The sequence below is a fragment of the Falco biarmicus genome, chromosome 8 (genome assembly GCF_023638135.1).
Source record: "Falco biarmicus isolate bFalBia1 chromosome 8, bFalBia1.pri, whole genome shotgun sequence".
Lineage (NCBI taxonomy): Eukaryota > Metazoa > Chordata > Aves > Falconiformes > Falconidae > Falco > Falco biarmicus.
Genome location: NC_079295.1, coordinates 65,005,996 through 65,024,822, shown reverse-complemented (window position 1 = coordinate 65,024,822; position 18,827 = coordinate 65,005,996). Strand labels below are relative to the sequence as shown.

Here is an 18,827-nt window from a genome sequence, read left to right as displayed (position 1 = left end):
CTGTGTGTGTGCACCACATGCACTGGCCTGCCTATCTCCTGCCTGTACCCTAGAGACTTCTCTCATATTCCCTCATCTTCATCATCTCCTTTTGACAGAGGTCAAAGGAAACAGGCAAGGGGACTTCATGGTCTGCCCTGACCAAGGCACCTTTCTGGCCTTGGAGGCCTTGAGGCCTGGAGGATCTTTCTGACCCTCACATCTTCAACCACATGCTGTCACTGCCTGTGGCAATGCCCATGTTTGCTGCCACCCAACACCTGCCCTTGACTTGCAGAAACCATGTGCAGTTGCACAGCAAGCAACATTTCTCCAAGAGGTGTTGTGGAGCATGAAGTGGATGTACAGCAGCAGTAATAGCAAGCCTGTAAGCAAGCAGGTTTATGCACTTTTTCTTGCGTCTCCTAGAGTACTGAGTATATTATGAGAATTAAATAATGTCACCAATCTCTGTCAGGACTGTGTAACTCCAGCAACGATAACAGATGTGTTCATAGCTGTTGGAGGAGTGTATCAAAGGATGAGGCTTCACAGCAGGTAAGTGCTGTGTGTTACCTCCTCTGACACCTTCTCTGCTACAGTGAAAGCACCATGCAAGGACTTAACACTCCTAATGCGTCTTGCTCTTCGTCAAACAAGAAGCACTCTCTCACCACCTACAGCACATCAGTCTGAAGTCTAGAGCTCTGCTCATGTCCTATTTCTGTTCAGGCCATGCATCACATCTCTTCCCCTGCAACCTCCTCTCCCGTGTTGACCAAACTCCAGAGAAACACACAACCGCCCGGACCACTGAAAGTAAAATGGACTGAAATGACGAGTACAGAGAACAAATCCTCTGCTTTCTTCCTGGGAACCTCCACCAGCAGATGACCACAAGCATCGTGTCTCTGTGCTAACAACACTGAGCTCCACACCAGCTTGTGATGTTTCAATCAGTCCTGACAGAAGGAAGCAATTCCCAGGGCTGTGACGTGCTACCAGCTATTAGTTTTGGGGCATTTTGTGGTTAGGCTGGTGCTGAAGTAGAGGTAATCTCTAGGCAATACAACTCCTCTGATCACTCTTTGTATCCATGTGAAAGTGCCATACAATTGTGCACTGCAGCTCTAAAATGTCCAAAGAAAAACTGACTCTTGTAGTCTGAGAGGATGTTCAAAGAATGCCCTCTTAGTTCACACTCCTTCAACTCCCAAGAACGAGAGACAGGCAAAAACAAGTAGCTGCAGAGCATAACTGAGCAATGTCTTCTCTGTCTTAATGGAAATCAAAACATTTGGACTTTCTCTCATCCAGGACCAACTAAAAAGCAGCAGGCCAATACAGACCACCTACTTACACACCCAACCACATCCCTCATAACAACTCCCTCACAAATCCAGCTCCATTAGCCGGCTGCTTGCTTACAGCAGGGAGAAAATTCCTCTCTTGCTGCAGCACTTCTCAATACACTTTCAGTCTCTTAGCTAATTATGTGCAAGGCAAAGGTCTCCACCTCTCCACACTGAAGAAAGAGCTGTGGCTGGAGTGAACATACCATACTTGAGAGCCTGCTCTCTTCCATTTAAATTGCTAGTTTGCTATTTCAGATTCATTTATGGACCACATACAGCAGAAAATCTTGGTAAATGTGATATTTCTGCTCGAGCAGCAAATAGATCACCTAGCAAAAGACATCCATGCAGCTGTAGTCATTTTGCTAATGTCCCACACCGAACCTGCCTGGGACAGATTTTCAGTCCCTGCATACCAGAAGAGCAGTTAGTTACCTGTGCAATTATATCTCCATTTTCAGCATGAACTTGAGCTATGGCACCCAGTTCTGCCAGGCAGCTGAATATCTCGTACAGCTGAAATGGAGACAAGAGAAAATGATTGCCAAGCAAACAGACTGCCCAGGCTGCGCATGGCCATGGCACCCCCCACACACCCCCATGGCACCCCCACGGCCATGGCCCTGCATGGCCCTTCAGCCCGAGGCCCTGGCAGGTGCCAGGCGCTGCTCTCCGAAGACCATGGCTGCCGGTGGATGCTCTTGGTGATCTCCAGGCCAGACCCCTGTCTCCAGCCGCAGCACAGCATCTGGCCAGCCCACCACGGCCGCAGCCTGGGCGGCCCTGCAAAGGCGGAAGAGGAGAGGGGCCGCCTGCCACCCCAGCCTCCCTGTGCCCCCCGCGGCTGCCGCCCCCCGCTGCCCCTCATGCCAAAGGCATCTCACCTCGGTGTTTGACATCTGGTACGAATCCTTGTAGGCCATGTACACCATGAAGGAGTTAATTCCTAGGGGCAGAGGAGAGAGAGGTGAGCCAGGGCTCTCCCTCCCCGCCAGCCCCTCACAGGACAGCTCAAGGCTCCCAGCAGGCACCCGACAGCACGGCCACCCCTCAGCGAGGACGGGGCTGGCTGAGGCTGGAGCTGGGAGCGGCGGGCAGCAAACCTTTCTCCTGGACCAGGGTGTGCAGCTCCTGCCGGACACGGTCACTCCAGCGCGGCATGTCCACATGCAGCGCGTAGTCACAGCAAGCCTTGCCGTCGGCCCACTCCCGCCACCGCTCCAGCGCCTCCACCAAGCTGCTCTCGGGCTCTGGCACCACGTGGTCCACTGCAGGGGCACAGCGGGGGCAAGGGCTGGCAGGGGGTCCATGCCCCGGCCACCCCACCGCAGCCCTGCATGCTGCCGGCCATCCCCACAAGCCCAGGCTCGTCTCCCCAGCAGCTGCAGGGCAGCTCCGAAGATGTCCCCATCGCTGCCGTGGTGAGCCCTGCTCCTCTAAGTACATTTATTGGCAGGGAAGCACACAGAGCCTTTGCTTAATAGCCCCTGGCATGGGACCAGGGGCTTTTACAGGCTTCTGCTGAGAAATCAGCTGATAGCTGAAGGATCCTGTCCTTCCTCACCCCGACTTCCACCCCATTAGCACACAGCCTCCTCCCACGCCACAATACTAATGCACCTTTTACGGCCCACCATGTAATCCTCATGCCCTGCCACAGTCCATTTCGCACAACTTATCCTCTTGGCCCAGGGGGAAGGAGAACCGGTGCAGGGAGAAGAAAACCAGTCCTTTACTGGAAGGACGAACAGTTGCTCCTGCATCCCAAGAAACCCTGCGGTGCATGCAGCTGTGACCATTGCACAGCATTAAAACCTGGACCTCAAACCAGTGCCCAGCAGTGGCCCTCTACAGGGAAGGACCTCAGAATTCCCTTTCCTTTTTCGTTAGCACTGTTTATTTCCAGGCAGTGTGAGATGCCAGGACATTGCTCTGTTCCTCTGCTCAGAGTCATCTGAGCATCATGCTGCCCTATTTTTATTTAACAAGGAAAACCGTTACGCCATTGTTCCTTTTTGAGGGTCCCAGTGGCACAGTGGCTGCAGACAACGAAGCACTGCAGAACATCAGATCTGCAAGGGCAAGGGATCCTATACAAATCCCCTGTCCCACCCCTTCATTATTAATAAGGGTCCCAAAGATTCATCCCAATCCTCGCTCTCTAAACTGTATTGACAGAGATCGCAGAAAAGATGAGCGCGCACTGTCATGGACCTTTTAAGCAAAGATGACTGAGAAAAGCAAAGAGAGAAAGAAATAACTGGGCAATGTTCCAAGCATGCTGGGTGCTGTCATGCACAGGACCTGCCTGCTGCACTCACTGATCATGGTGGTGCCACCAGCCAGGGCTGCTTTCGTTCCTTGGAAGAAATCATCCACAGCTGTCATCCCCTTGTATGGCATCTGCAGGCGAGTGTGAACATCAATTCCTCCAGGGATCACCATCTTCCCGTTGGCTTCTATGGTTTTGACCCCTCCAGGGACAATCAGATTGTCTCCGATCTGCCTGATGAGATGACACCAAGATGAGTGAGCCCCCCACAAAGGACAACCAGCCACAACATAAGCAATGAACAGTCCAGCCAGGTCTGCTCGCGCCGGCAGCAGCAAAGCCACCCTCCTTCGCACTCCCAGACCTGGCCTTGCAGGAGCCAGCACAGTCAAACCACCTCACCTTGCAGCAAAATGCACACTTGTCCAGCTTGCTTAAACCTATGATTTGCACAGTCCAGGGGTGGCTGCCATCTGTCTGACTGCTCTAGTGGTGTCTGTGATGAGCCCTGCTGCCTGGGGCAGGCACAGGTTTGGGGTCGTTGGGGAGCATGGTCTGACAGGCATGCAGATCTCTGCAGCATATGGTGTGAAGCTGCCTAGGACACTTCGTACCCCACAGACTCACAAGTCAAGCTCCTGCAAGCATTGCCAGTGTAGCAGTCCTACCTGTTCACCGAGGGTGCATGCTCACAAAACCCAACACCAGCCCTGTTTCCAGTAAGCTGCACCCCTAATCTCTCCCCTCCCCCGTCCCTCTGCCCACCTTAAGTAAGGCTCAAGTCTGAGGCTTACTTACAAAGATGATTTCCCACTGTAATGCCACAACCGCTAGACCAGCTCAGGGCTCATCAGGGACTTGTAATGCTGCTCACAGCACAAGGCCCCGAGGGTAAAGGGAAGCCTCCCTCCAGGAAGCTGGGGAGGAGCTCACCAAGTGCACAGCACAGCCCGGCTGGGCTCGCAGCACAGCCTGGAAGTGCTGGGCTCACTCTCTTCGCAAGGAGTGCAGCCAGAGCCCTCCCCTCTCATGTTGTCACCTTCATGGCCCTGAAGGATGCCTCTGCTATCAGCAGGGCCACGCTGTAGTGAAGGCAGCTAAAATCCCAAGTACCTAAAAATATCTTCTGAAAACAGGAAACCTAAAAAGTTCCAGCATACGTGTACTCCTAAATTAAAACGCCACTATAGCTCTCTGGAGTTTGTACTGTTCCAGCACACAACAGTCTCCCCCCTGGATGTACTCAAGACCTCCTGCAGGCCAGGTCACCTGAACCTGAGGGCTCCTTTCACTCAGCCCCCTGCCCCCTCAATCCCTTTATCTGTCCATATGTAGCACCCAGCCTTCAAATCTCTTCTTTCAGAAATCCTATTTTCATCAAGCCTTCCTCAGTCTTCCCTGAATAAACCAAGACAAAAGACAAGTTGGTTTTAGTGGAAAACATCTGATTTCCTTGGGATACTGGGGAGGTAAATGAAGAGCAAATTCCATTTCTGCATTTCATTCAACCTCAGCCCTTTGCAGGTTTTTTTCCTTAGAATAACAAAAGTTCTATGGACAGAACTGCTGGCTCCAGTGTCCTCACAGCAATAAACCAGCCGCTCTTTCCACCACCTTTATTGAGATGAATCCATCACCAAAGGATTTAAAACTGCTTGCTCTATTCTTACCAGAATTCACTTGTGAGAGCATTTCACTTCCCAGGCAATGAGATTCTGTGACACACAAGGCTGCAGATGAGGCCAAGTGATTTGCTCAAGGATACCTAGCTAAGTCTGTGCCATAGCAAGACCTGAAGCTGGCTCTGATCCCTGCCTGGGTACAAGTACTAGTCAGTCATGAATGCTCTTGTCCACTAGCTAAAAACAGCCTCATAAAAATACAGTCGCACTGCTTGAAGTACTTCTCTGCTGCTGGATTTGTTAAATATACCACCCTGTTGGAAGGCTGGATATTTTCCTCTTACCATAGAGCAAGCAACACCTATTCAAGTCTTCCCGTTACGAACTATCACAGTTCTTTTAACTCACCCAGCTTGGGGTCCCAACATGATGCATTTGAACTGCAGCCTTTAAACAATGGAGTTATCACTGCACCTCTAAAACACACACAAAGAAGCTGGGGGGACCCAGAGGTTTGCCTGCAATTCCTGAAAATCTCAAGGCTGCAGATGACCTGCAGCACAACACTGTCCTTGTTAGTGCTAACAAATGGGATCTTGTGGGGCGTTGTTCAGGCTAATAGTGTTAACACAGAGCAAAACAGGAGTCAAAGATAAATCTTGTTCCTGGTGCAATTAAATACATCTTTGTTGTACAATGGATGCTGGATCACGAAGTCACCAGTCTGACTGCAATTCAGTCACTGGACTGACTGAGTAAACATGTCAGGCAATCATGTATGTGCTCACACACACTGCAGAGAGCTGAGCCGCTAACCAGAGCAGGCTATCAAGTTTTACTGGCTAGCAACTTGGGTACAGACCACATCCACAAAAAACCAATAACCACCCAACTTGAAGCTGATTCAAGGGGAGATGGAGATAACAGAAGCCCCATACTTACTTTATGAGGCCATCCTCCACGTAGATGTCAGCATAGAATGACTGGTCATCATTGACTATTCTCCCTCCTTTAATAAGGAGACGATCACTCTGCGAAGGAAAGAACAAGCAGCTGTCAGGAGCAGGCAATACAGGCACTTCTCAGCGGCCAGGACAGTGCCCTTCTTGGATGCTCATCAGTCAGCTCACCCAACAGCCAACACTGTGGAAAGCTCACATCTGTACCGACACTTGAAACGACAGGGCAAGAGCAAGGACTGAAAAACCCCCACACTCCTAGGGCTGTGTCTGAGTGGAACAGGTGCTGCCTGTTCACCTGAGACAAAGAGCCGCAGGTGAAGGTGATAGTGCTCCCCCGGTCGCTGCAGGCAGCACAAGCGAAGCACCACTATTTACAGCAAGTTTGTCACTAGGGGCGTGTCCTTAAATCCTATCCAAATACCACACAAAATAAGTTGCATTAAAGACGAGAATGTGTATCTCTCTAATCTGTTATCACCTCACAAAGACCACTAACAGGACAGGCAGCCCTGAAGACAATGCATCTGCTGTTGGAATCCATCCCGCCTCTGCAATGCTCAGGGTAGTCCTGAGGCGTTTCAGAAACGTCACAGGGCTACACAAGACCCAGAAGACATTAAACTGCATTTCCGACTCATCATTTACCACCTCCTCTGTTGTCCTTTCTACTGACCTAAAGTGGCCAGCAGCCTTCTCTGAAGGAGCGCAGCTGGATGGTGGGGAAGCGCCCAGACCACACCGGCTCTTACACCCTTCCTGTACACATGCTTTTGGACCTGGGCACCCCAGCGTATGCTGATGGGAGAGAACGGACCCTGTCCTGTGGGGAACAGACCCTGTCCTGAGGAGCTGGGAAGGCTGAGGTCCTGCTCTTCTACCTCCACCTGCACAAATCCGAACACTAGCTGCAGGCAGGGCAGGGGCAAACAGCCTGATCTCACACATGGCTACCATGAATTCAGGTGACATAAGCCAATCATGCTGTTCCAGAGAATATGCACTTCCTGACTGCTTAAAACATCTCCAACGACCCTCCAGCTCTAAGCTCCCCTTACCTTCCCCCTCTGCTCCCCCCTGGTGCCCACAGCCCAGGTTTTGACAGGTGAATACAACCTGTTCCACAGTCCGAGCCTGGACCGTGGCTGACCAGAGCCTTCGAGCAGGGCTCACACGCCAGCCTCGTTCTGTGAACCTCTTGCACAATTAATTCCCCTACAGAGAACTGGGTTTGTTCTTCATCCGCTGCCCCTGGGGTGATTTCTAGCAGTATCACCACAGTGGTGGTAATTTGCAGTTTCCTCCCTGGCAACAGAAGGATGCAGGAGAATCCCCCCACATCCCTGCAGCTTGCAGCAGCCAAAGCGAGGGGAGACCGTGAGCGTTTTTACAGCAATCTCATCCACACAGTCGAGACAAAGAAACTGGGTGGGGAAAGGATCAGAACGCACGGTGCGCTCAGCCCAGCAGCAGCTCAGTGCTGGCATAGGGGGAAGAGCCACGGTCTCCCCTCGCTTCCCAGGCAGGTGCCTGCCCACAGCTGCACCCATCGATGAGCAGCACCCCAAGTCCCAGCAAGCAGGACTTACCCCCACCCCCCCACCCCCACTCAGCACAGCGTAACACTGATCAGGAGCCTCGCCCCTCACCAAGAAAAGCGCACGTCCGGATTGTTCCTGTGTTCCCATCCGATCCACCATCCTCCCCGACGAGCAGACCTGGGGTCAGCTCCCCTTCTCCCCCAGAGGTCTAGCAGAACTGTGCGGGCTAAGCGGGGGTCTGGAAGCAAGGGCATGTTGCTGGTCACAGACCTCCCTGCGCAGCTCCCTTAAACAGCTAGCTTTAACAGATCACAAGCAGCACATGATGATACCGGCCTCAACTAGCGACCTGGGGGACCATCACCACCTCTCACCTGCAGCTCTTTGCCTCAAGTACAGCCGAGGCAGGAGGACAGCTGGGTACATGTTGGCACAGGAGTCCCAGGCAGCTAGATCTCAGCCTGCGCTGCATCTCTGCCCATCATCTGCAGGTGATGCTCAGCTTTGGGGCTAAGGACCCCAAGCACAAACAAATGCTATTGATGAGCCACTGATTCTCCTTCCCCAGCACAGGATACTCGTCCTTCCTTTTGTGTCAATCCAATTGTCGATTCACTAACAATACTGTAATTTTAAGTTCAGAAATCCCTAAAAGAGCAAAGCGTGACCCAGCCTGCTTATAGCCAGTCAGTGACAGGGGACAAGCAGCTGAGCCATGACTCCCATGCATGCAAATGATGAATATTTAAGTAACAGCACAAGAAACATAGGTAGAAACTACCAAGCAACAGTATCAGGTATCAGCCACACAAGAATCAGGGTCACAGTCAAAACACAGAGAAGGACTCATTGTTTTGTATTTCAGTCAACTGTACATACAGTTTCTCCCACATAACCCCTATGCCCTGGCAGATCCTCCTTGGCTTTACCTAGCCTACATAGTGAGAAAAAAAATGGGAGCCTACCTGCCCAGGTCCAGTAACACAACTGGGCTTCCACTTTTTTTTGCCTTTAAACCTGCCCAACTTGCTTTCCCAAAGGCCCTGGAGCTCGTTCTCACTAGAGTGCAGAAGCAACAGCAAATACTGATGCTGGCCTCTTCTCCCTGCGCATGGGACAAGACAAAGAGAAGGGAGACAGGCGCAGGCAGCGCGGGGGCAGGAGACCACAGCACTTGACCATTACTGAATAAACTGTTAATATGAACTCAGAAAATATGCCTGCCCACAAACACAAATGGTCATTCTGTGGCAGATGTGAAGGGCTGCTCAGTGCTAACTCTGTTAGTACACAGAACGGTGAGGTCCTTAATGGCTGGGGCACAAACAAGGCGTTCCTTCAGGGGATTGGGCACTGCCAGACACCCCCCGCACCCACGGAGAGCAGGGCGGCATCAGTGCCTACCCACCAGCTGTGAGGAAAAAATATAATTAAATAAAATGAGTAAAATCCAAGTGACACCACAGCTACAGGCTCTGGCACCATTCAGGAGGGCACCCAGATGCCAAGAGGCAGGGGAGCAAGAAAGGAAGAGGATGAAGCAGTTAGGAGGAAACAAGTGGAACTTAATAGACAGGCTTCTGCAGCACACACCGCCAGAGCAGCCTCAGATTACAGTAAATGCACTGTTTCCCCTGCCAGGGCTCATTTGTGCGTCTCCACACCCACCATGTCTCCCCGCCAGGCAGTGTTGGGCTGTTATCAGCCGTTGTCAGCAGATGGAAAAGCCCTCCTGCACCCTGCGCAGGGAGCACCTTGCTTGCCGGCTGGCAGAAGCATGGCGGGGATGGGGGGGGCGGGGGTGCATGCCCAGCCGCCTCTGCCTGCACACAGCACGTGGGGACCAGCCTCTGTGCAAAGGGTCCGGCATGCCAAAGCAGCAGCATGAGCAAAAGGTGCCACGCGACTGCACCTGACCGCTGGCACTGACCCGTCGGACATGCCGGGTGGGTCTCCTCCACTGACTGTGGCTCAAGTCTCCACACAGCCAGGGACAGCCCATTAGTCACCAGTGTGGTACCCTTCATGAGCATTCATTTCTACAGGCACAGGTGCTGTCCCACAAGGCCAAGCCTTGCAGCCTCTCCCCAGAACAGCTCTGCCAAAACCTGGTGGGATCAGCGCCAGCCCCGACACCCCTGCCCTGCTGGGAAGCCTTTCTGCCCAACACTCCCCGTCTCTCTGCCCATTGGCATTTGGGATTAAGCTTTCAAAACCATTACCCATTCCCTCATGCCCACACTCTGCTCCTGATGCTCTTAAGCATCACCTGGTCATTTGAGATCCCAAGATATCGGGGGGGTCTCTTAACATTTCTCAGCGTGACACTACAGAAGGGAGGCAGCAGCTTCCAGAAGGCTGCTGAATCCAGCCAAGAATAGTGCTCACCTTGTTTGCAAAGCCCAAGGGCATAATTAGTGTAGCATGGAAGCAGGTGTACGGCTTTATCGCCCTTTCCCTTGTAAAAGATACACTAATTGCAACGGTGTTTCACCAGTAGCTGGATGTCTCCTTACTCATGTACCACATGACAGCATGGAAAAACCCCTGGGTGGAATCACAGGGACAGCCAGCCAGCTGCCAGCTACACCCAGTGACCCCCCCAGTCTGTGGGCATGGTCACAAACGCCATACTGATTGCTGCCAGTTTACCAAAATCTGTCTAGTCAGTAACTGAGGCTTTTCTCCCTGCTTGCACCTCATACAACATACTAGCCGTCCCCGTGCAGACCTCATTGTCTTTAGAGATGCCAGAGACATCACAGAGATGGTGCTTGTGGGCTCTGACAGGGCGGTTGAACAGGACAGGCATGGCTTACACCAAGAAAAAATATGGTAACTCCAGTCTACCTGGGGTAGGGAAGGTTTCTGCAACCAAAACACAAAGACTGGGCAATTTTGATTCAACTGACAGCTCTGTTAACAGCTACTTTGTGAAACCAGGGCAAGGCATTTCACCACTTCAGTCTTCCACCTTTCTTTCCGCAGGGGTAGGAAAACATACTGTGGACAGCAGAAGTATTTTGATTGTATCTCCAAACAATCAAGGAAAAGGAACTAACAAAAAGTCTCTCAATAGACACACAAGGTTTGAAATTACTACTCTCCTGAGGTGGGCATCCCAGCATCAGCACACATCTGGAAAGTAATACTACGTTTACTGGTCTCTGATGCACTATGCACAACCTAAGCCACAGTGAAGAACAACACTTACATATCAAGCTGATGAAGCAATCACAGAGAAAGCCAAAAGACTCAGTTAACCTCTTCCCCATGTTTTCTCCACATCACAACCAACAAGTATGCCCACGTCCTGATCTTCCTTCAAGGGCTATGGTCCTGCCTGTCACACGTAGCTTTTGACTAGGCTTTTACAATTTAGTTTGGGAATATTTACCCCAGCAATTTATCTTGCACAAACACATGCACCCCTCACTCATGCTCCTGGCTTCTCCACTAAAATGGCTGTGCTAGAAAATACCAGAAATTGCTGCAAACAGATACAACAGGCAAATTGTGGTTTTTCACGTTATTATCAGAAACTAACTATGAATTCTGACTGCAGCACTGTTGTGTACAACAGGAAGGAGTGTTTGCACATCTCCAGAAAAATCACTAGATAGTTCAGACAATAGCTGTCAGGAAGTAAAAATACTCAAATTACCTAACTCCCACACAGAAGCCAAACCTGCTTATTGCTTGGGTGACAGAAGTGAGGAAGGCACTACTCCCTTCATATGCTATGCGGCTCAGTCACTGCTTCAGCGCTATCAGCTTTGCGATCTATAGGCGAGTCACCTGCCAGCATAAGGTGGCTCCTGTAATTCTCTGTATACTGTCATGCTCCCCAGATGTGATGCTTTAGATGCTTCCAAGGTCTCTGAGATGTCTTATGTTCTAATGGCACAACACAGTCCCCAAAATCTCTCTGTTAACAAGCAGAGCTTAGCTGACAATCTGCCGTGCCCAGAAGCTGCTATGTGTCTGGACATGCAAGAACAGATTCCCGGGTGGAAATCTAGGAAGAAGTAATAAACAAATAAAACAATCTGCAGAAAGGGACAGGAGAGGCTTTGTTCTACAGGAGACACCGTTGCTGATTTTCTTTCTGCCATTCCTTTGAACCAGAGAAGACCACCCAACACCTGACTTCACTTTGTTGCTTCCCTTGAGCCTCAAAGCATGGGTTCGGGACATACGGGTCATTTGACCAGAATTCCAGAGCAATCTCCTCCACCCCAACCAGGACACGATAACGCTGCAGAACAGGGCAAGTGAGTCCCGGAGGGCTGCCACCAAGCTGCAGAAGTCAGAGGAGAAAGCTACCTGTAACATCAGCTACACAGACACCGTGCGTCCACAGCACCTGCAGCCTCAGCAGGCTGAGGAAAGGATTTAACATGGAGAAATAAAGCAACTGGTGAGATTCTGTTACCACTGAGGTGAGAAAGCTCCTGCCAGATCCCAGAAGAGCAGGAACAAGCCCTGCATATTGTTAAAGCGTATCATAAAGGTCCTTGCAGAAAAGGCCCCAGAGAATGGGAGAACTCCTACCTGCAGCAGTACTGTTGTCAGCATGGTGGTCTAAGGATACAGAAAAGACAACATGTGTGAAGCGGTAATATTGCTTAAGAAAGGAATTCAATCTGGATTGACAAAGGGATTTCTTTTTACAGTGGTAATGATCTTTGCACTTCTTTGGGAGCACATTGTTCACATCTGTAGATTAAAAGGAGTAACGGAACTCAAGTGCTTTGTTTTCCCTTTATCTTCAAGGTGCCAAATCTGTCCTCAGGAGGAAAATCAGGAGCTATGCGAAGCCAGCAAAAAGCCACCTACAAGATGAAAGCCCCGCCTGCCCTCCCCGAAGAGAGCCCCGTGAGGCTGCCCTAGGGGGGCCGGGGCGAACAGCCGCCCCGCGGAGGAAGGGACAAGCTGGACCAGAGCACGGCAGCCGGGTCAGCGCCGCCAGGCACCGCGGGGACCCCGAGGCTCCGCACCGCCACACAGACCGTGTGAGCCAGCGCCTTTCTTCTCCCAGCCGTGCCGAGCCGTGCCGGCGGTAGGTGTGGTCCCTGCGCTACTGCGCCAGCCAGGGCCCGCTGCACCTGATGCGGCGACACCGGGGCGCAGCTGGGGATGCGGCGGGCGGCACCGAGCGCGGGGAACGCCCTGCGGGCCGGCCGGGCAGCCCGCACCGCACCGCCCCGGCCCCGCCGCGCCCCGGGAACGGCCGCCCGCTCCCCGCCGCCGGCCCCGCTCGGAGGGGCGCCCGCCCGTGCTGGGCTCGCCGGGCTCCGCGGGAGGCTGCCGCCGCTCTCCCCTGGGGGACGGGCAGCGGGTACCGCCGGACACCGGGGCACGGCTCCGCCCAGCCCGGGCTCACCGGCGGGGCCGGGGCACCTGTGCGGGCGGCGGGACGGGCCGCGGTTCTTCGTCTGCGCGCCGCCGCCGCCCCGGGCCGGGCCGCCTCGCAGCCGCACCCCCCACCCGCCCCGTGCTCCCCGGCGGCCCCGCGGGGCGCTGCGCACCGGCAGCGTCCCCCCCCCCCCACCCGCCCGCGGCACCCACCGTGATGCGCGGGATGTTCTTCTTGCCCTGGTACGACATGGCGCGTCCCGGCCCGGCCCGCCTCGCCGCCGCCTGCGCTGGCCTCCGCGCCCGCTCCGCACAAAGGCGAGCCCGCGCCCGCCGCACGCCGTGCCAGCCGCCACCGGGGCCCCCGCCCGCCCCGCCCCGCCCCGCCCACGCCCTCCGCGGCCGCCAGGGGGCGCCCGCCACGGCGCAGCCGGTACCGGCCACCGGGTACTGCTCCCAGTGCAGATAGTACCAAGTATTGGTTACTGGGCACCGCTCCCAGTGCAGCTGGTACCAGATTCCAACTATTGCTCCCACTACAGCCAGTACTGGGTACTGGGCTCCAGGTACCCCAGTGCAGCCGGTACCACATACCAGGCTGTAGGCACTGCTCCCAGTGCAGCCAGTACCGGGTACTGTGCTCCCTGTACTGGGCTCTGGGTACCGCTCTCAGTGCACTGGCACTGTGCACTGCCCCACAGAAAACTCCCCGCGCACTGACCGGGGCTTGCCACCCTCTGCACCTCAGGTGCTGGGCACCGGCACCCAGTGCCACACATCCAACTTCGCCCATTGCACAGCCGGCACGTAAGTAAAAGTGAAAGAAATTTCAAGAAGAATGGATTATTGGGTACTGCTGGAGTGCATCTGCATCACCCTAAGCTTTCTTTCACAGGCACACGAATTGGAAACATTTAAAAAATAGTAAAATGCACTGGAGGTCTGACTCCGGGATTCTTGCATCCTTTGTAAACACTGTGCGCGTCAGCAGTACTGAGGTCTCCTGTATCCCCTCAGCGGTGATCTTGGTAGGAAGGTTTGAACTGTGGAATTGGTTACAAGTATCCGCGTGTGCCAAGCCGGACGATGCTGGCCTGGGACCCCCCCCCCGCCAGCCGGCCAGACCACCCAGCCCGAGTCTGGGATGGGAAGAACTCGCCTGCCCTCTCCTGTCTGACGCGGTCCGATGCTGCCGGCAGGTCCCGCACAGTCACGGCCGGGCCTGAATCCTGCTTGCTCTCCCAGGCCAGCTGCGCCTCCTCTCACATGCAGAGCTCTGAACACCATCAGCAAGATCCTTCTACAGATCCTGCTGCTAATGGTGTGCCATCTGCCAGCCACATCCCACAGCTACACCTGGCACAGGTGTACATTGCTGTAAATCCCATTTCTAGCTCCTGCTGGAAAAACAAGCTGCCTGACCCAGCCCTCCCTTAAGTTCACCTTCCAAATTAGAACCTAACTATGGTTTGCAAGGGCTGCGGGACCTCAAAGAGCACCCTGCTCCCCAGCGCGTGCCTGGGCAAAGGAATCCTCACGGCACGACCCCTGGCACTGCAGCCAGCTCCAACTGCCACAAGCGCCAGAGAGGTGGGTGATTCCAGTGTGGACTGTCTGGAGTGCCAGCTCTGCTGCCGGGGTTCAGGGGAGGGTCACGCTCAACAGCATTAATCATACGTTCTCCTTGCTGAAGGGTTTAAGTACATCGATTGTTATGGCAGCTCTCCCTTACCAGAAGCTTTGATGTCTCTACTGGCTCAGAAACCCAGCCCACAGCTTTTATTACTCACCAAGTTTGTTATTCTGTGTGTGCTTCCGATGAAGCTCTTAGAAAGTTTACTGGATACATATTTATTCTAAACCCAAAAGGCATTCACCAGCTTAAAGTGAAAGTCATCAGCTTCTCTGTAACCTACTCATTACTGCCAGCACAACGAGGGTATCTGCAAAATTGCATGGGCTGCTTGGCCCAGCTGGACCACTGCCTCCGGCCTCCATTCCGTGCTGCCTGTGAGCTGCTGCACACCAGCAGTCGGCAAGACCCGGGCTGAAAGCCTTCCCACTCCTGGGTGGACCCGTGGGCAAGGAGGTGTCTGCAAGCGCCGGGAAGGGAATGGGGAAGCAGTGCTGCGCCAGAGCCCCTGCAACCAAGGAGCGTGCCAGGAGGACGTAAGGTAGCAGAGCATACTGTTCTTGCCATGATGCTGCAATGCTTCAAGAACAGGTCCTGGTCTCTACTGAAATTAGACTGAGTGGAGCTGGGACATGAGAAACACCCTCTATCCCCATCTCCAAATCTCCTGAAACTTCACTCACCCATTTTCCAGAAAGTTTAAGAGTATCCCTGTGCTGTGTGGTACCATGTTACTTTGTCTGGAGCCAGTAACAGAAAGAGTAGCAGTTAATAATAGATAAAAGACTACACACACAGATTCTGCTGACTTGAGCACTTAAGACACTTTCAAGCACTGAGCTTGCATCAACCCCCTGGATGCTGGCCAGCCACGGTGACTTCAGACCCCTCTTTTGAAGGGATGCGCTTTCCTTCTGGTTGCTATGTGACACTCGCACAAACAGAGTAAAACATGTTGCCCTGGGCCCAAAACATTCAGAATGGAGAAAGATTGTATTTTTTTCCATAGGACCTCTTCCAAGTGCAGTCCGAAAGTTGTTACTTGCATGCTTCGAAACATCCTCAATAAGAAAGCTGGTCAATTTGAAACTTATTTTAAAATGGCAATACTCTTACAGCTCATAACCTCCTCAGAAACACCTACAGGGATAACATGGCACTACATGTTTGTGGGCAGCCACGATGGGTGACAGGAACATGGTGAGGAACACCAGTGGTGTGAACATCGAATAGAAAGCACGTGCTGTTGCAAGGACTTCGTCACTGAAACAAACCCAGCTCTGACCGTGGCCCACCAGTGCTCAGCAGCCAGGCCACACACCTGTTGGAAAGACGAGGACTGTGCTGACCCAGCCCTAGTGCAAAGGCAGAAAGCAGATCCCACCAACCCCCCATGACTGTGATCAAGTAGCTCTTACAGACGGACACAACTGAGGTACAGTGAATATAACCAGACAGGGAATAATCAGGGCTCAAATGTCATCATGTTCAGTAGACTTGCCAGGACAGCCTGTCCCCATGCACAGGGTCTTCTCCTCCCCATACATATTCTTGACATAAAACCATCCCCTCTTCTCTCCTAGCAGAGGAGCTTTCAGGACCTGAGCTTCCTCAGAGCAGAGTGAATCCGAGGGATGGAAACACCGCAGCTGGTGCGCTCTCTCCAGGTGGAACCTCTGGCAAGATGTGGTGTCTCAAGAGGCTGGTCATGCACTCCTACCCAGCACACCAGGAACTTCCACCACACACAAACTTCAGAGAAGCTTTTCTTGCACTTGTGCCCGGAGGAAGGTGGTTACCGACCCAGAGCCGTGGCTCTTCCTCCACACTCCTTTGTGCCCTTCCCACTGGGATCCATGGGGTCACCCTTACTTCTGTGGGGGAGCCCAGCTCCAAGTGATGAGTGCTCACAAGCATTTGATGACCATGCTGTTCAGTGCTTCTGGCTCCAGCTCTCCCAACCTCTGATGCTCAACTTGAGAGCCAGAGCTGGAGGAAACTGGGAAGAGAGCCCACTGGCTCTGTTACTGAGAAACACAACTACACTGTCTTTCACACCATTCCCACCATCCACACCATCTCCCAGAGGCAATATGGAGCTCTGCAGCCTTGCAAACTCCCACTCTGGAGCAGACATGAATGGGAAGGAATCAAACTCAGCTGCTGGTGCTGGATGCACATAAGGTCTGCCAGGAGGCAGCAGGAGACTTTCTTTATGTTGTATGAGGCAGCCGGTGGGCACTGACACAAGTTTTTCCACAGTGGAGCAACTGCTGAGTTTTTCTCCTGGCTAGAATATACATCAGGGCTTTGGCAGTGGAAACAAGGAAGGAAATCAGCAGATGTATGGCCTGAAACAAACTAAACTTCCAGGTCAGCACTGAATGTTTTCAGGTAGGTGTTACCTCCACTCCAGCTGGATTACCGTAATTTCAATCACCTGTCCAAACTGACATCAGGGTGGGTTCAAGCCAGAATTTATCTGCAGCCTTATTAAGGATTAGAGGTCACAGCAACTTCAGGTCCATTCCCTTCTTTCTCCTTTGGACTGAAGGTGATGCCTTCCACAAAATCCTCATGAGGCAGCTTGCAGAGCCTGTCTGAGATGATGCTTCACAGCGGATAACAGAGGCTCTGTAAAAGCAGAAGTCCCTGGAAGGTATTGCCCTTGGCCATCAGGAGCCCACAGTGTGTCCACAGCAAACACCGAGACAACAGCCCTGTCAAAACATCAGTTTCCACCCGGTGGTCTGGGGACACCTTGAGGTCTGTGGGCTGCCTGGCACTGTCCCCATGAGACCACGGAGAACTGGGCACGGACATACTCAGGTGGTTAAAGCAGTTGGTAGCCTGATGCCCACAGCCTCAGGACTGCAGCCACACCACCTTGGGCTCCCAGCTGCCCCTCCTTTACACAATGGGATGTCAGTGCTTTAGACCGCAAAGACTGACCGGTTCCCCACACTGCAGCTGGGAAGTCTCGTCCCCATGGCACAAGCTCCTGCACCCTGCGGGCATGCAGAGGTGTCTGGCCAAGGGAGAAACAGCTTCATCTCTTTGCCAGAAATAAATCGGGTTGAAACCAAACATGTCAAATGGAATATGCTAGTATGTGTACACGAGTGACTGATGCTTCAAGGCCAATTAGTTCAATTACAGCCTGAACCTGCAGAGCAACGAAGTGCCGGTGACTTGGGTGGCTCAAAACGTGCTTCCCTTCCCCTGGTGCCAGGGCCGGCAGGGAGCCGCCAGCTGTGGGGGCTGCAGGACTGGGCACTGCCACCGCCCCTGTCCCTCTGCTCGGCATCGCTGCCAGCATCAGCAGCACCTGGGCGAGACACCTCACCCCACAGCTCCAGTGGGTCCTCGCCTCTCTCTGGTTCCTCCCTTCAAAGGCAGGATGGAAATGCGAGAGCCCAGCAGAGCAGCAGGCATTCCCTGGTTTTGTTACTGATCATGTGCATGAAGGGCAAAAATTGAATCTGCAAACTGCCTTGGGAGCTCAAGGGCTTAACACCTGGGTGAAGAAGTAGGGTCCAAATGGTCCAGTAAAGAAGCAGAAGTAGCAGAGCATACAACCAAGCTTGGAGGAAAAAACGAGGGGTGCCCCGAGAGGCGTTTCATTCTCAGTCAGAACTGTTCTTCCCCCATCCAGCCCCCAGCCCAGCAGAGCCACCCAGTGCCAGCAGCACGGGGCTGTGGTGGATGCTCCTGCTGCAGCACGTCACCAGAGCACAGAGCCAGACCCTCTGCAACCCACGGCTGGTGCAGCTGCTGGAGGGTGCTGCTGCCACCCTCCCTGTCCCTCCCTGCAGCCCTTCTTCCACCTGCCTGCACCTCTGACAGCCCCAGCCCCACTGACATGAGACCCCCAGGCCAGACAGGGTCCTCCCTGCAACACTAAGAGAAGGAGGCTCTTGGCCAAGTGGGTGGTGCTCCAGGGCACCAAAGAAATGCTCAAAAATAACTCTCCAGCCTTCAGCTGCGAGCAGAGAACCTGCTGCAGGCTGCTGTGCTGTCACAGCAAAGAGCCACATGAAAAAAGGAAGCCCAGGGACATCAAGACCTGGCTGCATCCCCTGCGGGAGGTCCGACACCCCTGGCCAGC

At 53.4% G+C, this 18,827-nt stretch overlaps 1 protein-coding gene across 2 annotated transcripts in view; it reads right to left on the bottom strand.

Annotated features, from left to right (window-relative positions):
• DPYSL3 (dihydropyrimidinase like 3) overlaps positions 1 to 18,827 on the bottom strand; it is a 39,013-nt gene that overhangs the window by 11,313 nt on the left and 8,873 nt on the right. The window contains exons 1-6 of one of the 2 annotated variants that reach the window (XM_056350183.1): positions 13,300 to 13,450; positions 6,171 to 6,259; positions 3,656 to 3,840; positions 2,438 to 2,602; positions 2,219 to 2,280; positions 1,770 to 1,850 (exon numbers count right to left, since the gene is read on the bottom strand). In XM_056350183.1, the coding sequence (XP_056206158.1) occupies positions 1,770 to 1,850; positions 2,219 to 2,280; positions 2,438 to 2,602; positions 3,656 to 3,840; positions 6,171 to 6,259; positions 13,300 to 13,338 (621 nt within the window). In that variant the 5' untranslated portion in view covers positions 13,339 to 13,450. Of the gene's footprint in view, positions 1 to 1,769; positions 1,851 to 2,218; positions 2,281 to 2,437; positions 2,603 to 3,655; positions 3,841 to 6,170; positions 6,260 to 13,299; positions 13,451 to 18,827 lie in introns of those variants that run through there. The other variant, XM_056350182.1, reaches the window with a different exon arrangement.